This window comes from Hyperoodon ampullatus (genome assembly GCF_949752795.1).
Source record: "Hyperoodon ampullatus genome assembly, chromosome: 2".
NCBI lineage: Eukaryota > Metazoa > Chordata > Mammalia > Artiodactyla > Ziphiidae > Hyperoodon > Hyperoodon ampullatus.
In genome coordinates, this window is record NC_136915.1 from 175,086,529 (window position 1) to 175,100,905 (window position 14,377).

The following is a 14,377-nucleotide window of genomic DNA, read 5'->3' on the forward strand; positions in this document are numbered from 1 at the left end:
AGAAGCTCTCCTCTTTTTCTGTTTCTAAGGGTTTTATCATGAATGGGTTTGAATTTTATCAAATATTTTTTCTGCACTAATTGATATGAACATGTGTGGGTTTTTTTCTTTAGTTAACCTGTTAATATGGTGGATTAAATTGGTTGATTTTGAAATATTGAATCATTGGAATATGCACATGCCTGGTCATGGTGTATAATTATTTTTATATATTAATTCTATTTCCACTGTTTTGTTCAGGAATTTTTAATCTGTATACATGAGAGATACTGGTCTTTGATGTATTTTTCTTTTTTGTACTGCCTTTGCCTGGGTTTTTAGTTTGTTTTCTTCTTTGTTTTTTGGTTTTTTAATGAGATATGATTGACACGTAACATTATCTTCGTTTCAGGTGTACAACATAATGATTCAATATTTGTATATATTGTAAAATAGTCACCTTAGTAGGATTAGTTAACTTCCATCACCACATATAGTCATAAATTCTTTTTTCTCGTGATGAAGACTTGTAAGGTCTATTCTCTTAGCAACTTTCAAATATACAATACAGTATTATTAACTGTAATAATAGCACCACGTTGTATATTACATCCCCAGTATTTATTTATTATATAACTGGCAGTTTGTACCTTTTGACCATCTTGCCTCCTTTAACCCGCCCTGGACCCCCGTCTCTTGCAACCACCAATCTTCCCTATATCTGTGAGTTCAGTTTGTTGTTATTGTTGTTATTGTTTTAGACCACATGTAAGTGAGATCTTACTGTATTTGTCTTTCTTTGTCTGATTTATTTCACTTAGCACAGTGCCCTCAAGGTCCAATCCATATTGTCACATATGGCAAGATTTATTTTTGTGGCTGAAAAGTACTCTATTGTATATATACAATTCCAGAAGTGGAATTGCTGGATCATATGGTAGTTCTATTTTTAATTTTTTGAGGACTCTCCATACTGTTTTCCATAGTAGCTGCACCAGTTTACATTCTCACTAATAGTACACAAGGGCTCCCTTTTTACCACATCTTTGCCAACACTTTTTATTTATCGTTTGGATGAAAACCATTTTAACAGGTACAAGATAATGTTTCATTGTGGTTTTGATCTACATTTCCTTGATAATTAGTGATGTTGAGCACCTTTTCATGTTGGCCATTTATATGTCTTCTTTAGAAAAATGTCTATTCAGCTCCTCTGCCCATTTTTTGATAGGATTGTTTGTTTCTTTGCCATTGAGTTTATGAGTTCTTTGTACATTTTCTGTACCAACTTGTTGATCTGCAAAGTAAAAGTCAGTTATTTTACCAGAAAAAAATGGGTTTATTTGGGAATAGCAAAGAATTGCAGTTTGGGACAAGCAAGCCATGGCAAAAATCATAGGCAAGTTTAACAAAGTGAGGAACATTTTATAGAGAAAAATGAGGAAGTTGGGAAAGGTTGTTTTGAATGAAAGTCCTTTGGAGAAAAGTGAGAGTTCAGGGTGAAGATGGTTTCTCATTGGCTTAGTTCCTGGGGTAGTTGATTTCTTATAGGAGATGTGATGTACTGTCTTTCCTGTTGGGACCTGTAATTGGTGATTCCATTCTTGGTGTCTGTAATTGACAGTTCTTCCTGTAATTTATGAAGAGAGATACTGTGTGAGAGTTCCCCCTTCTGGCCTCCCAACTCCATTTTAGTGAGACTTCCCTTTATTAACTTTCACAAACACCTTGTCAAATATTTGTTGATTTGCAAACATTTTCTTCCTTTCCATATGTTGCTTTTTAATTTTGTTTATGGTTTCCTCTGCTGTGCAGAAGCTTTTTAGTTTGATGTAGTCCCATTTGTTGATTTTTGCTTTTGGCTGTGGTATCAGTGTAATGCTGGCCTCATAAAATGAGTTTGAGAGTATTCCCTCTTTTATTTTTTGAAAGAGTTTGAGAAGGATTGATATAAATATCCTTATTCTTTTTTTTAGTTGCTTGAAGTGTAAAGTTAAGTGTCTGAGGCTTTTTTTTCTTCGTTTTTTTTGTTTGTTTGTTTGTTTTGTTTTTTTACCGTAGGTGTTTATTGCCATGAACTTCCTTCTTAGAACTACTTTTGCTGCATTCCAAAAGTTTTGGTATATTTTTTCCATTTTCGTTTGTTTCAAGATTTTTTGAAATTTCCCTTTTAATTTCTTTTTGACCCGCTGGTTACTAATGTGTTAATTTCCACATTTCTGTGAATTTTTCCAGTCTTTCCCTTTATTGGTTTTTAGTGTTATACCTTTGTGGTTGGAAAAGATCCTTGGTATTATTTAATTCTTTCTAAATTTGTTAAGACTTGTTTTGTAACCTAACTTGATGTATCCTGAAGAATGTTCCTTGTGTGTTTGAGAAGAATGTATATTGTGCTGCTGTTGGATGGAATGTTTTGTATATATCTGTTAGATCCATCTGGTCTGAAGTATAGGTTATGTCCAATGTTTCCTTATCAATTTTCTGTCTAGATAATGTATCCATTGTTGAAAGTAGAATATTGAAGTCCCTTACTATTATTGTGTTGTTGTCTATTTCTCCCTTCAGATATGTTGTATATACTTAATATATTTAGGCACTACAGTGTTGGGGTCATAAAAATTTTTAATTGTTATATCCTCTTGATGAATTGACCCCTTTATTATTATATAATAAACTTTTTTTTGTCTCTTGTTATTATTTTTGACTTAACCTCTCTTTTGTCTGATAAAAGTGTAGCTACCCTTATTCTGTTTTGGTTTCCATTTGTGTGGAATATCTTTTTCCATCCCTTAATTTTGAGCCTATGTGTGTCCTTAAAGCTGAAGTGAGTCTTATAGGCAACATGTAATTGGGTATTGTTTTTTTAATCCATTCAGCCACTTGAGGTCTTTATTGGAAAATTTAATCCATTTATATTTAAAATAATTATTGAGTAGGTACGGATTAACTAATGTCATCTTATTGTTTTCTGGCTGTTTTACAGTTCCCTTGTTCCTTTCTTCCTCTCTTACTGACTTCATTTGTGAATTGATGATTTTCCATAGTGGTGCTTTGATTTCCTTCTCTTTCGTGCATCTACTGAAGGTTTTTGCTTTGTGGTTACTGTGAGGCATACATAAAATATCTTATAACAGTCTATTTTATGTTGATGACAACTGTTTATTCTTCCTGTTTATTATATAATTGTTTCAATTATTTCCTCTTCAGATGTTTTAGAAGCATATCAGACAAGGTTATAGTGTTTCCTTAAACCATGAAGTATAATTTAGAAAGCTTAAGGGGGAAAAATTCTATTCTATTTACCCATATTTTTACATGATGCTCTTTCTTCCTTCCTGATATTACTGAGTTCCTCATTTTATTGTTTGCTTTGTGTTTAGAGAACTTACTTTAGCCATTTTTAAAAGGTAGGTCTGCTACCAACAAATTCTTTTCATTTTTCTTCATCTGAGAATGTCCTGATTTTCCCTTTATTCCTAAAGAATATTTTGCTGGCCATGGGAGCCTGGACTGATAGTTCTTTTGTTTTAGCATCTGAAAAATACTGTGCTACTTCCTTTAAGCTTCATGTTTTCTGAGGTGAAATTCACTGCCATTCTGACTATTTTTTCCCCTTACACAAGAAGTTTTCTCTGGCTTCTTACAGGTTTTTTCTTTAGTATTCTGATGTTTAATGGTGTGTTTTGGCATGGATTTCTTTGGGTTTATTATGTTTGGTGTTTGTTCATCTTATTGAATCTGTAGGTCTATGTGTCTTGGCCATATTTTGGAATTTTTTTAGACCCTATTTTTCTAAGTACTTTTACAGACCTGCCTACTTTCTCTTCTCCTTCTGGGACTCTGATGATGCGAGTGTAAGATCTTTTGTAAATCATCACACAAGTCCCTGAGGCTCTGTTCATTTTTGTTTCCATTCTGTTTTTTCTTTCCTGTTATTCAGATTGGTTAATTTCTATTGTTATACCTTCCAGTTCAGTGATCCCTCTGATCCCTCCTTTGTGCTGCTGAATCTATCTACCAATATTTTTATTTTATTAATTTATAAAATTCCCGTTTTGTTCTTCGTTAATCTGCTTCATTAATCTTCGTTAATTTGCTGAGACTTTCTGTATCTTTGCTCAGGTCTTCTATTTATTCATTTGTTTCAAATATGCTTATAATTGCTCATTGAAGCATTTTTATTCTAGCTGTGTTAATATCTTGTCAGGTTATTCTGACATCTCTGTTATTTTGGTGTCAGCATCTATTGATTTTCTTTTCTCATTCAAGTTGAGATTTTTCTAGTTCTTGGTAGGATGAGTGATTTTTGATGAATGACTCTGGATCTTATTTAAACCTTCCATTTTAGCTGGTTTTTCCTGACACCATTCCAGCAGTGGGAAGGGGATTGCCATCTCCTTACTGCCAGGTTGAGGTAGAAATCCAGTTTCCCCACTTGACCTCCCTTGACACCCAAGGAAGGGCTCCTTGTTATTCTTGGAAAGGAATGGGAGTTCCAGCCCCCTGACTGGTTTCCACTAACACTGTGGCAGGGGTGGCCTTATTACTGCTGGGCAATGGTGAAAGTTCTTACTCTTTTCTGATACCACCCCAATGGGGAGAAGGGTGAGATCCTCATTAATGCTGGGTGGAGATGGAAGTCCTGGTTCCCCATGTGGTCTCCACTGACACTGTGTGTGGGAAGGGGCTTGTTACCAGCCAAAGGGATTGAAAATCCTGGCCCCCCTTCTCTAATTAACCCTTGTGGTGTGTTTGGGCACTTCATTAAAACCTCATGTGATTGTAAAGCTAGTTCCTCACTTGTCTTTCGCTGACACAGGTGGTCATCAGGCCACAGTGTTTTCTGTGGTGTTTAACTTGAGCAGAGTGGTTATTTTCTAAAACTTTTCTGTCTTGCTAGTTTGCCCCCTTCTTGGTTCTTTGGCTAGAAAGAGTAGCCTTTTGTTCAAGCTTTTGTTTTCTGCTTCTGTTGGCATTTCTGGGTTGCTGGCTTCTTCAGCTCTAAGTCTGTGAAATAAGAACCAAAAAGAAAACCCAGGGAACTTAACACTGTGTAGTTTCAATGTTCCTGACACACTGTGTCAGATTCCATTGTCCCTGGCCAGTCATCCTTTTTCTCTCCAATTTCAGACTTCTTAGTTTATTTTATGTATAATGTCCAGCTTTTAAAATATAAATCTGATCCCATCACAGCTTCAACATACATACTTAAATGTTTTCAGAGGATCCCCATTGCCTCTGGGATAAGATTAAAATTTCTCAATTCTAATTACAGGGTCCTTCATTATCTTGCATGTATTTTCCTTTCTAGGTTTGTCTTTTGTTATTACTCCACGCACTGATCCCAGCCATGGTGAACTACTTTTAGTTTCACCTAATCACCTCCAGGTTTTACACATATTTGGTTGTTGGTTTTTTATGTAGTCTTCTTGTTCTTCACCCCCATTTCATTCATTTTTTTCATCCATCTATCTGTCCATCCATCCATCCATCCATCCATCTAAACATCTATTTGTTTCTTTCTTTCTTTTTGCTTGTTTGTTTGCTGGAAACACTCTTCACCTGGTAAATTTCTACTTCTCTATAAAACTTTTCACCACTGACACATTTTTAAAATTTGTATGTTGCTTTACTTCCCTCGCCTTACCACTAGACTATAAGCTTCTTGAAAACAGGGACTTTGAGTATTTTATTCATTGATATATCGAAGTGCCTACAATGATGCTTGGCACATAAAAACCCCTAAATCAGTATTTGTTGATGAACGAGTGAATGAACGACTAAATGAAACCTCCCTCTTGGAAATCTCTGACCAATTCCTAATGTATCTTCCTACATCGTGTCTTTACAGGCAATCCCCAACATGCTCACATCCCTTACATACAAATAAATGGTCCCTGGCGTCACCCTAATTGGGGAAATTGATTACCATTAAATTATTGGTTGAAATGCCCTTCCTTTACTTTATTCCTACCTTCTCCCTAAAGTCAGTGCTTATAGGATTACTCTACTCATGAGTTTTTATCATTTCCCAGAGGTGGAATAGAATCAGTGAAAATAAAGTTGTAAGAAAGACTATATCCCTCTTTTTAGTATTCTTCCTTCCCAAGCACTGTTTTCTTGATCATGTGTTAGTCCCAGTGATACTCTAGATTTTATTCCATCTCCTCAATATCATTCATTAATTCATTTTTTAAACTTTTTTATTGTGATAAAAAATACGTAATATAAAAATGATCATTTTAACCCTTTTCCAATGTACAGTTCAGTGACGTTAAGCACATTCACAATGCTGTGCAACCGTCTCCACCATCCATCTCTACTTTACCCATTAAACAATAACTCGTATTCCTCCCACCCACTAGTCCCCGGCATCCACCATGCTACTTTCTGTTTCTTAGAATCTGACTACTCTAGGAACCTCATATAAATGGAATCATAAAATATTTGTCCTTTTGTGACTGACTTACTTTGCTTAGCCTAGTGTATTCAAGGTTCATCCATGTTATAGCATGTGTCAGAATTTCCTACCTTAATACAATATTCCTCAGTATGTATATACCATATTTTGTTTATACATTTATTTATAAATGGACTCTTGGGTTGCTTCCACCTTTTGTTTATTGTGAATAACAATGCTGCTGTGAATATGACTGTACAAATATTTGTTCAAGTCCCTGCTTTCTCTTCTTTTGGGTATATAATAAGAAGTGGAATTTCTGAATTATATGGTAATTCTGTGTTTAATTTTTTAGGAATTGCCATACAGTGCCTCAAGCGTTATGGTTTGCACCTCTGTGTACTGTCTGTGTCCCTCCAACTCTACACTGAAACCACCCTTTCTCTGTCTCCCTCTGTCCCCTTTCTCTCTCTTTCTGTCTCTGTCTCTTTCTCTCTCACACACAAACACACACACATACTGTTCTACAGTATGTAAGTAAAGGAGAAAAATAGTGAATGGAGGGGAAGATAATAGGGAAATCTGTTTTCTTTCATCATGGTTAGAAGTAAAATCTCTTCACATCATAAGAGTTATGGATTATTTGAGAAATAAGACCATAATGGAAAAGCTGTGACACTGCTCTTGTGTATCAGAGAGAGAGGTGCTTTGATTGTTCTGTCAGCCTCCTTCTGACTCCAGCCTCAGTCCCTCTGTAGTTTATCAGTGTTCCGCTGTGAGTGCCACTTTAGTCATGCCCTTCTCTTAATTCCTATATCATCCATATAACCTGCCACACAATTTGTATTTGATTTTCTCCTTTATGATTTAAAGAGTGTTACTCTTGTTTTCCTATCTCCTTCAAGACAGAGACCGTATTTTATATTTCTCTTATATACCACACAGTGCAAAGAAAATTCCTGTGTATTGTGCCCTCATTAAATCCTTATTACTTACAGCTTGAGTTTCAGGATTCTACTAGCAGCAGTGAGTTAATTTTGTTGCTATGAGCTAACCTCACTTCCCTAGTACTGCTTTTCAATTTAATCACTAAAATAGTTTTTAATAACTTCATCTAAATGTTTTGGCTAGTCATGTTGCCATATATTTAATAGATATTTTTGATAGTCTTTGAGGATTTCTTTCAAAATTTTAATCGAATTTGCTATTTGTTGTAGTGAAAGTGAAGGCTCTTCTGCCTGAGCCATTTTATAGTAGTTGGCCAAAGTTCAATACGTTCTGAATTTTTCTTGATTTGGGGTTTTTATCTTTGGGGGATACAAAATTCTGTGTATTCCAAATTACAAATGCTCTACTTTTCTCCATATTAGAGGGTTTTTTAAGTAATTGGCTGGGTTTGTCTTCTCCAACTTCTTTATCCAGTACATTTCCTCATGTACTTCTCATAATTTACCTGTTGTTGTTGTTTAAATTAATATTTTGAGTCTTTTAGGCATTTTTAAAGTGTCTGAAATATGAGTCATGAAAATCTGACATGTATTTTGTATTATCTACTTAACAACTCCATGGCAAAGCTGCCAACATGAAATGGCTGGGATAAAACTAAAATTTAACCTATATTGAAATAAAAACAATAAAAACATTCTTAAAGACTGTTGAAGCTATCACATTTAATGCATTTTGCTGTAAACTTTATATGATGCAGACATTTTATGAAATATTGATACTTTTTTGTTTCTAACAGAGCAGTTTAGATAAATGGATGACTCAATAATTTGCAAAAAAATTTAACATGCTAGGGAAGAACTTTTCAAAGTAGAAGAAAGGAAGTGAGCATTCTCAGAAGGCATTACTAAATGTACCATGTTACTTACTACTCTAGATTGATATACTTTAGCCATAAAATTTGATTAAAATGACCCCAGAAATTATAGAAATCAACTGTGTCACATACTAAATTTTGACTCCAAGTTATTAGAAATAACAAACTAAATTATACCTACTTTACAAATCATTGAAATCCTAAAAATGCTGAAAAGTTAAAATAACAACAAAAAAAATTTAAAGATGTTTAAAAGAAATTAGTATAAACAGAAAAATTCCCACATGAAATGCTGAAATTTGAGAAAAAGATAAAATGTAATTTTCTGAATATAAGACTAAATACCCTGTGATCTTTAAGATTAAACATCCATTGATATTTTTTATTGTTCTTCAAGGAAAACACTTAATACATACTGTTAAGACAAAATGAAAACTAATCAAATGCAACTTTGCAGATATTTTCAAAATTGCTAAAAACTAATACCTAATATAAATAAGCTTTTAATAAATCTGTAAGTTTAGGACACTGAATATTAGTAAATTATTTTATTTGAGGAATCTAGAACCAGTTAGTGTGTAATAAATGGATACATTTAAGTTACTTCTTGACTACAGGACTTGTCTATACAAATGAAATGCTCTTTTCAATAGAACTAACGTATTATAAACACTTCTTCATTTATTGAAAGCATCAAACTCAACAGTGTGCAATGCTCTGTGCATTTGTTCCCTGCCTTTAATTTGCGAATGAGCCATCTGGGGATCTTGTTAAAATATAGATTCTGATTCATTCGGTCTGGGGTGGGGCCTGAGATTCTGCATTTCTGACAAGCTCCCAGAGGATGCTAATGCTACTTCTCTCGGGATGACACTCAGAGTAACAAGGCTGTAGAAAATAGAAAATATCCAGAACAAAATTAACAATGAATGTGTTTAAATTTCTCTGTTTACACTGGCTTCAATTCTTTAATTTGCTAATTTACTTTTGATGCCAGGGATATTTCATATCAATTTATTTAATTTTATTTAAGCATATGTTAAGATTAATTATTTTATTTTATTTTATAATAACTCTTCTGAACTTATAATGTTAAACATCATTTGATTACATTACTTTTTAAGTTGGAGAGGTTGATGTAAGACTGGTGGGCTGTAGTTAGCTCTGATACTCATTTAGCAATGTGACCTTAGGCAAGTTACTCAACTCCCTGAGCCTATTTCAAATATTTGCTTTTAGAAATCAGAGTTTATTCTTCAAATCACCACTAGTGAAACCAGGCGGGGTGATCTGGAACCACAATGTTAAAAGTAAAACCATCATACAATAATTTGAGTAATATCAGCAGAAGAATGCTAACTAACAGTAGAGGAAAACTTATCTATTTTGTTTGATTGGTCGTGTTCTTTTCTGTTAGTTTTAAGTTTTTAATTGGTTCTGAAGATACTGTTTTTTGGAATTATGGTCTTTTTTTTCCTAATAGATATGAAGGCATTTTTGCACATAAATTCTGTGCAAAAACTTTGCACTTAAAATTTGTTCTTCATCCTGGCATTACCTATTCACCATCTTTACAGTGAACTGATAAGCACTTAATTTTCATGAGTCAGTGGCATGTGGTGTTGATAAGCTGAATACCAATATCAAAATACTTTATTTTTTAAAATTTAGTTGCTTTAAACCTTGGTTTTGAGTATTTATTTTTATGCATATAGTAAAAGAAACATTGTTTCCTGTTTTTAGAATCAAGTCACTTGGAACAGCAACTTGAAGAAGCTAATTCTGTGAGGCGAGAACTAGATGATGCTTTTAGACAAATCAAGGCTTATGAAAAACAAATCAAAACATTACAACAAGAAAGGGAAGAATTAAATAAGGTAAAAATACATAGATAGATTGTTAAAGCCTTTTCTGAATTCTTAATCTTGTTTAACTTATATACTGAAAGCATTCATGAAGAATTACAATAATATATAGTATACTTTGTCTGTAAAAAAAATGGTTTAAAAATTTAAGAATTATTTTGGTGTATGACATTTGATGAATGGCTAGTTATGAAGAAACTTGTAAATTTTCGAGGCTTCAAAGTTCAGAATCTTTTGTTCTTTTGGAGAGTTAATAATCAAAGGACTTGATTAAAAGTAAATGTTATTGAAAAAGAAATATTATGAAGAAGTGAGAGAATAGTAAAAATCTGTTTAGTGTCTATGGAAAAATGAAAAATACAGGCATATTTTCATTGTGACTTGCTAATATGAACATTCTTTAAAGATTATGATAGAAAATTTCTTTAATCATTTTTTTAGATGTCAGTTTATCTTTCAAAGCGTGGGTGAATAAGCTGAAGTTACTTTCATAAGAACTTTGTGAACATGTAAATATTACTATAAACATCAACAAAATTTATTAATAGCTAGGACACAGTAACACAGTCCAATAGGATATATAATATTCGAGCACTAGAGAAAAATACTCTACATAAATGATATGGTGTGTGTACTTTGCCTTTCATTAACAAATTTTAGAATGTTGGAATTAATACTAGCCAATGCAAAAAAGAAATGAGTGGTTTATGGCATAGTATAAATTGTATTCAATGATGTTGTGTATAATTCATTGATAAAACAGATGAAGTCCTTCTGGGGAAGACTTTTAAGTCTTGCTGCCTATAAAGAAATGGAGGTAATTAAAAATAAAACAAATAACCTTTTGCTGATGAAGCTAATCAAAAAGATTAACAGAGAAAGCTATGAAGGTCAAAGTGAATTAGATTAGTATATTTTTACTTTTTTCTTGATGCACTTTCAAGCAATGTTTTGTATAGATTCATTTATATTCATGGTCAATTTAATAATATTTGGAATTTATAACAGACATCCTATTTGTTTTAATAATATTATATTAATAATTACTATTATGTATTTAAAGGTAGGGTTACTCAGCCAAACTTGGTTAACATAATAAGGATGAGCATCTGATATCTAGATTTATAGTAACAGGTGCTTGGCCAATTTTTAATAAGTTTTAATATTAAAAATCCTTTCAGTATATTTTGAGAAGAGGGTAGTGCTGAAATGAAACATATCATATTGATAAAGAATTTTAAATGATTTGCCTGATATCCTACAGGCAGCAGATATTCTTTTCAAGATTTTTTTCATTTGATGCATATAAAAAATAAATGTAACATTATATAAGTTTTGACACAAATAATAAAATGAACCAAACATCCAACTTAAGAAATAGAGCGTTACCTATTTTGTGACATAGCCCTGGGTAGTCATTTCCTGTTCCTTTCTCATCACTTCCCTGACAATGGTAATCACTGTTCTGAATTTCATGTTAATCATTCCCTTACTTAAAAATTTTTTATCACATATTAGTGTATCTCTAAATAGTATAATAGTGTTGGCTTTTTTTGAGCTTTGTAAAATGGTATATGCAATCTTTTGCAATTTGCTTTTTTCACTCAACGTTGTTTCTAAGATTTGTCTATATAGCTGTTGATCATTCATTTAGTTGCTATAAAATACACCGTTATGTCAGCATCCACAATTTACATATCTAATTTTTTGTTTGCAAACATTTAGGTTGCTTTATAATTAATAGCCATTATACATGATGCTGCTGTGATGATTCTTGAATATTTATCCAGACACACACACACACACACACACACAAACACGAATAGAATAATTGGGTCATATGCAATGGAAATATTGTATTTTTTATGATGATGTCAAATCATTTTCCACTGCTTCTACCAATTTATACTCCTACTAGTAGTGTACAGGAGTTTTTATATTCAACAGTACTTCATATTACTAGATATTATTTTTGGCCAACCTAATCTAAGTTGACATTTTAGGTCTAAAATGATGTTTTAGAATGGTCTTAATCTGCATTCTCTAATTACTAATGAGGCTGAGTATCCTCACACATGTCCATTTATCATTTATATTTCTTCTTTTGTGAAATGCTTCTTAATATACTTTATACATTTTTCTGTTGGGTTGTTTGTCTTTTCCTTATTGGTTTGTAAGAATTTTCTGGACATGCTAATCTTTTATCGATTATGTATGTTACAGATATCTCCCAGGTAGTGGCTTGTCTTTTCATCTTGTTTATGGGAGCTTTTGACTAACAAAAGTTTTTAGTCTTAATGTAGTCAAATTCATCAATCTTCATTTTTATGATTATTGCATTTGCTGGCTTATGTAAGAAATCTAAGGTAAAAAACAATTCTCCTAAATTTTTATCTTGAAGTTTTTATGTTTGGTTTTCATATTTAAATTTTTAATGCATCAGAAATTTGTTTTTGTGTATCATATGAGATAAGGATCCAATTTCACTTTTTCCCATATGGCTAGCCAGTTGTTCATTTACTAAATAGGCCCTCCTTCCCTTAGTGATGTGCAGTGTCACCTCTGTCATATATTAAATTTCCATTTATGCATGGGTTTATATCTCAACTCTCTATTCCTTGAAAACTACGATGGGATTTTGATTAAAATTGCATTAAATCCATAGAGCAATTTCAAGAGAATTGACATCATTATAACATTGAGTCTTTACTTTCTTATCCATGTTTATTAATATCATTCTAAATGCACACAAGATTTCAAGAGCAAGGAAAGATTATTACGATTTACATTCAGAAAAGCAAAACAAAACGTAAACCAGGTGGCTTTCCTGTATGCCTGTTCTTACCCTTTAGGGCAACACAATGAGAGCTGGTTGGATACAACCCTACACATATGGACACTGTATGGTAGAGAAAGAGCCCTGAAATAGTGAATCAGGGTGTTTACATAGAGGAGAGAGGCAGATGCTTCCTGCTTCCCCTCTATCTCTACCCACCTTTCTGCGGGTCTCCTTGGAAACCTAAAGAGAAGGATCTAGGACCCTTTGGAATATAAATAAGTCACTCTGGTGGAAAGATGTGTCCAACTCTCCAGCTCTATAAAGAGATTATCTCCTTGGTACAGGCTCTTATCTCTCTCTCCAACCCTCCTTGAAATGTAAACACATAAGTCCAGGAGTTAAATCTCTTTGGAGTTTTCTCACTACATATCTAAATTAGTCATAAATTACTTTACGAGGCTTGCTTTTAACCCATGTTCCAAGTTTCAGTAAAATTTGCTTAGAAAGGCCTAACTGTACAAAAACATAAAATTATTTTCTCTGCAGTCCCACAGTCTTTTTATCCACAAACATGGTATATCACTCTGTATCGTTAAAGTATTTTAAAATGTTTCTCCATAAAATTCTATACAGGTCTTGTTTGCCTTTTCTTAAATTTATGACTATAAGTTTTCATGTTTTAAATGGTACCTTTAAAATTATACTTTCTTACAGATTCTGTTCTAGCAACATTTCCAAACTCTTATTAATTGTAATAATATATTTGAGATTCTTTAAGGTTTTATGAAATAATGACAGGTTTTTTCTTTGTCTTTTGATTTTTTTTTTTTTTTTTTTACTTTTCTTTCTTTCCTTGTCTTACTGTATAAGCTAGGACCTCAAATACAACATTCAATAGAAGTGATGATAGCAGGCATCCCTATCTTATTCCTGATTTCTAAGAAAATAATAAAGTTTTCTGTAAGGTTTTGGTAAATACTTTTTATCAGGTTAAGAAAATTATCTTCTATTCCTATTTTGCTAATCATTTTTATCAAAAATGGGTATTGACTTTATTAAATGTGCTTTTTTTGCACAGTATTGCAACAAATTTCTAGAAATTTGTTAATATCTATTGATGGAATTATATGATTGTTTTCCTTTAATAAATTGGTTTGGGGCTTCTGTGGTGGCGCAGTGGTTAAGAATCCGCCTGCCAATGCAGTGGACACGGGTTCGAGCCCTGGCCCGGGAAGATCCCACATGCCGCGGAGCAACTAAGCCCGTGAGCCACAACTACTGAAGCCCGTGCGCCTAGAGCCCGTGCTCCACAACAAGAGAAGCCACCGCAATGAGAAGCCCATGCACCTCAATGAAGAGTGGCCCCGACTCACTTCAACTAGAGAAAGCCCGGGCGCAGCAACAGAGATCCAACTCAGCCAAAAATAGATAAAAATAAATTGGTTTGATGACTTACATTTATAAATGTTTTCTAACATTAAACCATTTTTACTTTTCTGGGTTAAAACTGAATTGCCCGTGTATTGTCTCCT

At 33.1% G+C, this 14,377-nt stretch overlaps 1 protein-coding gene across 11 annotated transcripts in view; it reads left to right on the forward strand.

Moving 5' to 3' along the window:
• CDC42BPA (CDC42 binding protein kinase alpha) overlaps positions 1 to 14,377 on the forward strand; it is a gene marked incomplete at both ends in the record, with an annotated part of 303,526 nt that overhangs the window by 185,030 nt on the left and 104,119 nt on the right. For all 11 annotated transcript variants that reach the window (XM_079719570.1, XM_079719575.1, XM_079719576.1 and 8 more), the window contains one exon: positions 9,945 to 10,078. In XM_079719570.1, the coding sequence (XP_079575696.1) occupies positions 9,945 to 10,078 (134 nt within the window). The remainder of the gene's footprint in view (positions 1 to 9,944; positions 10,079 to 14,377) is intronic.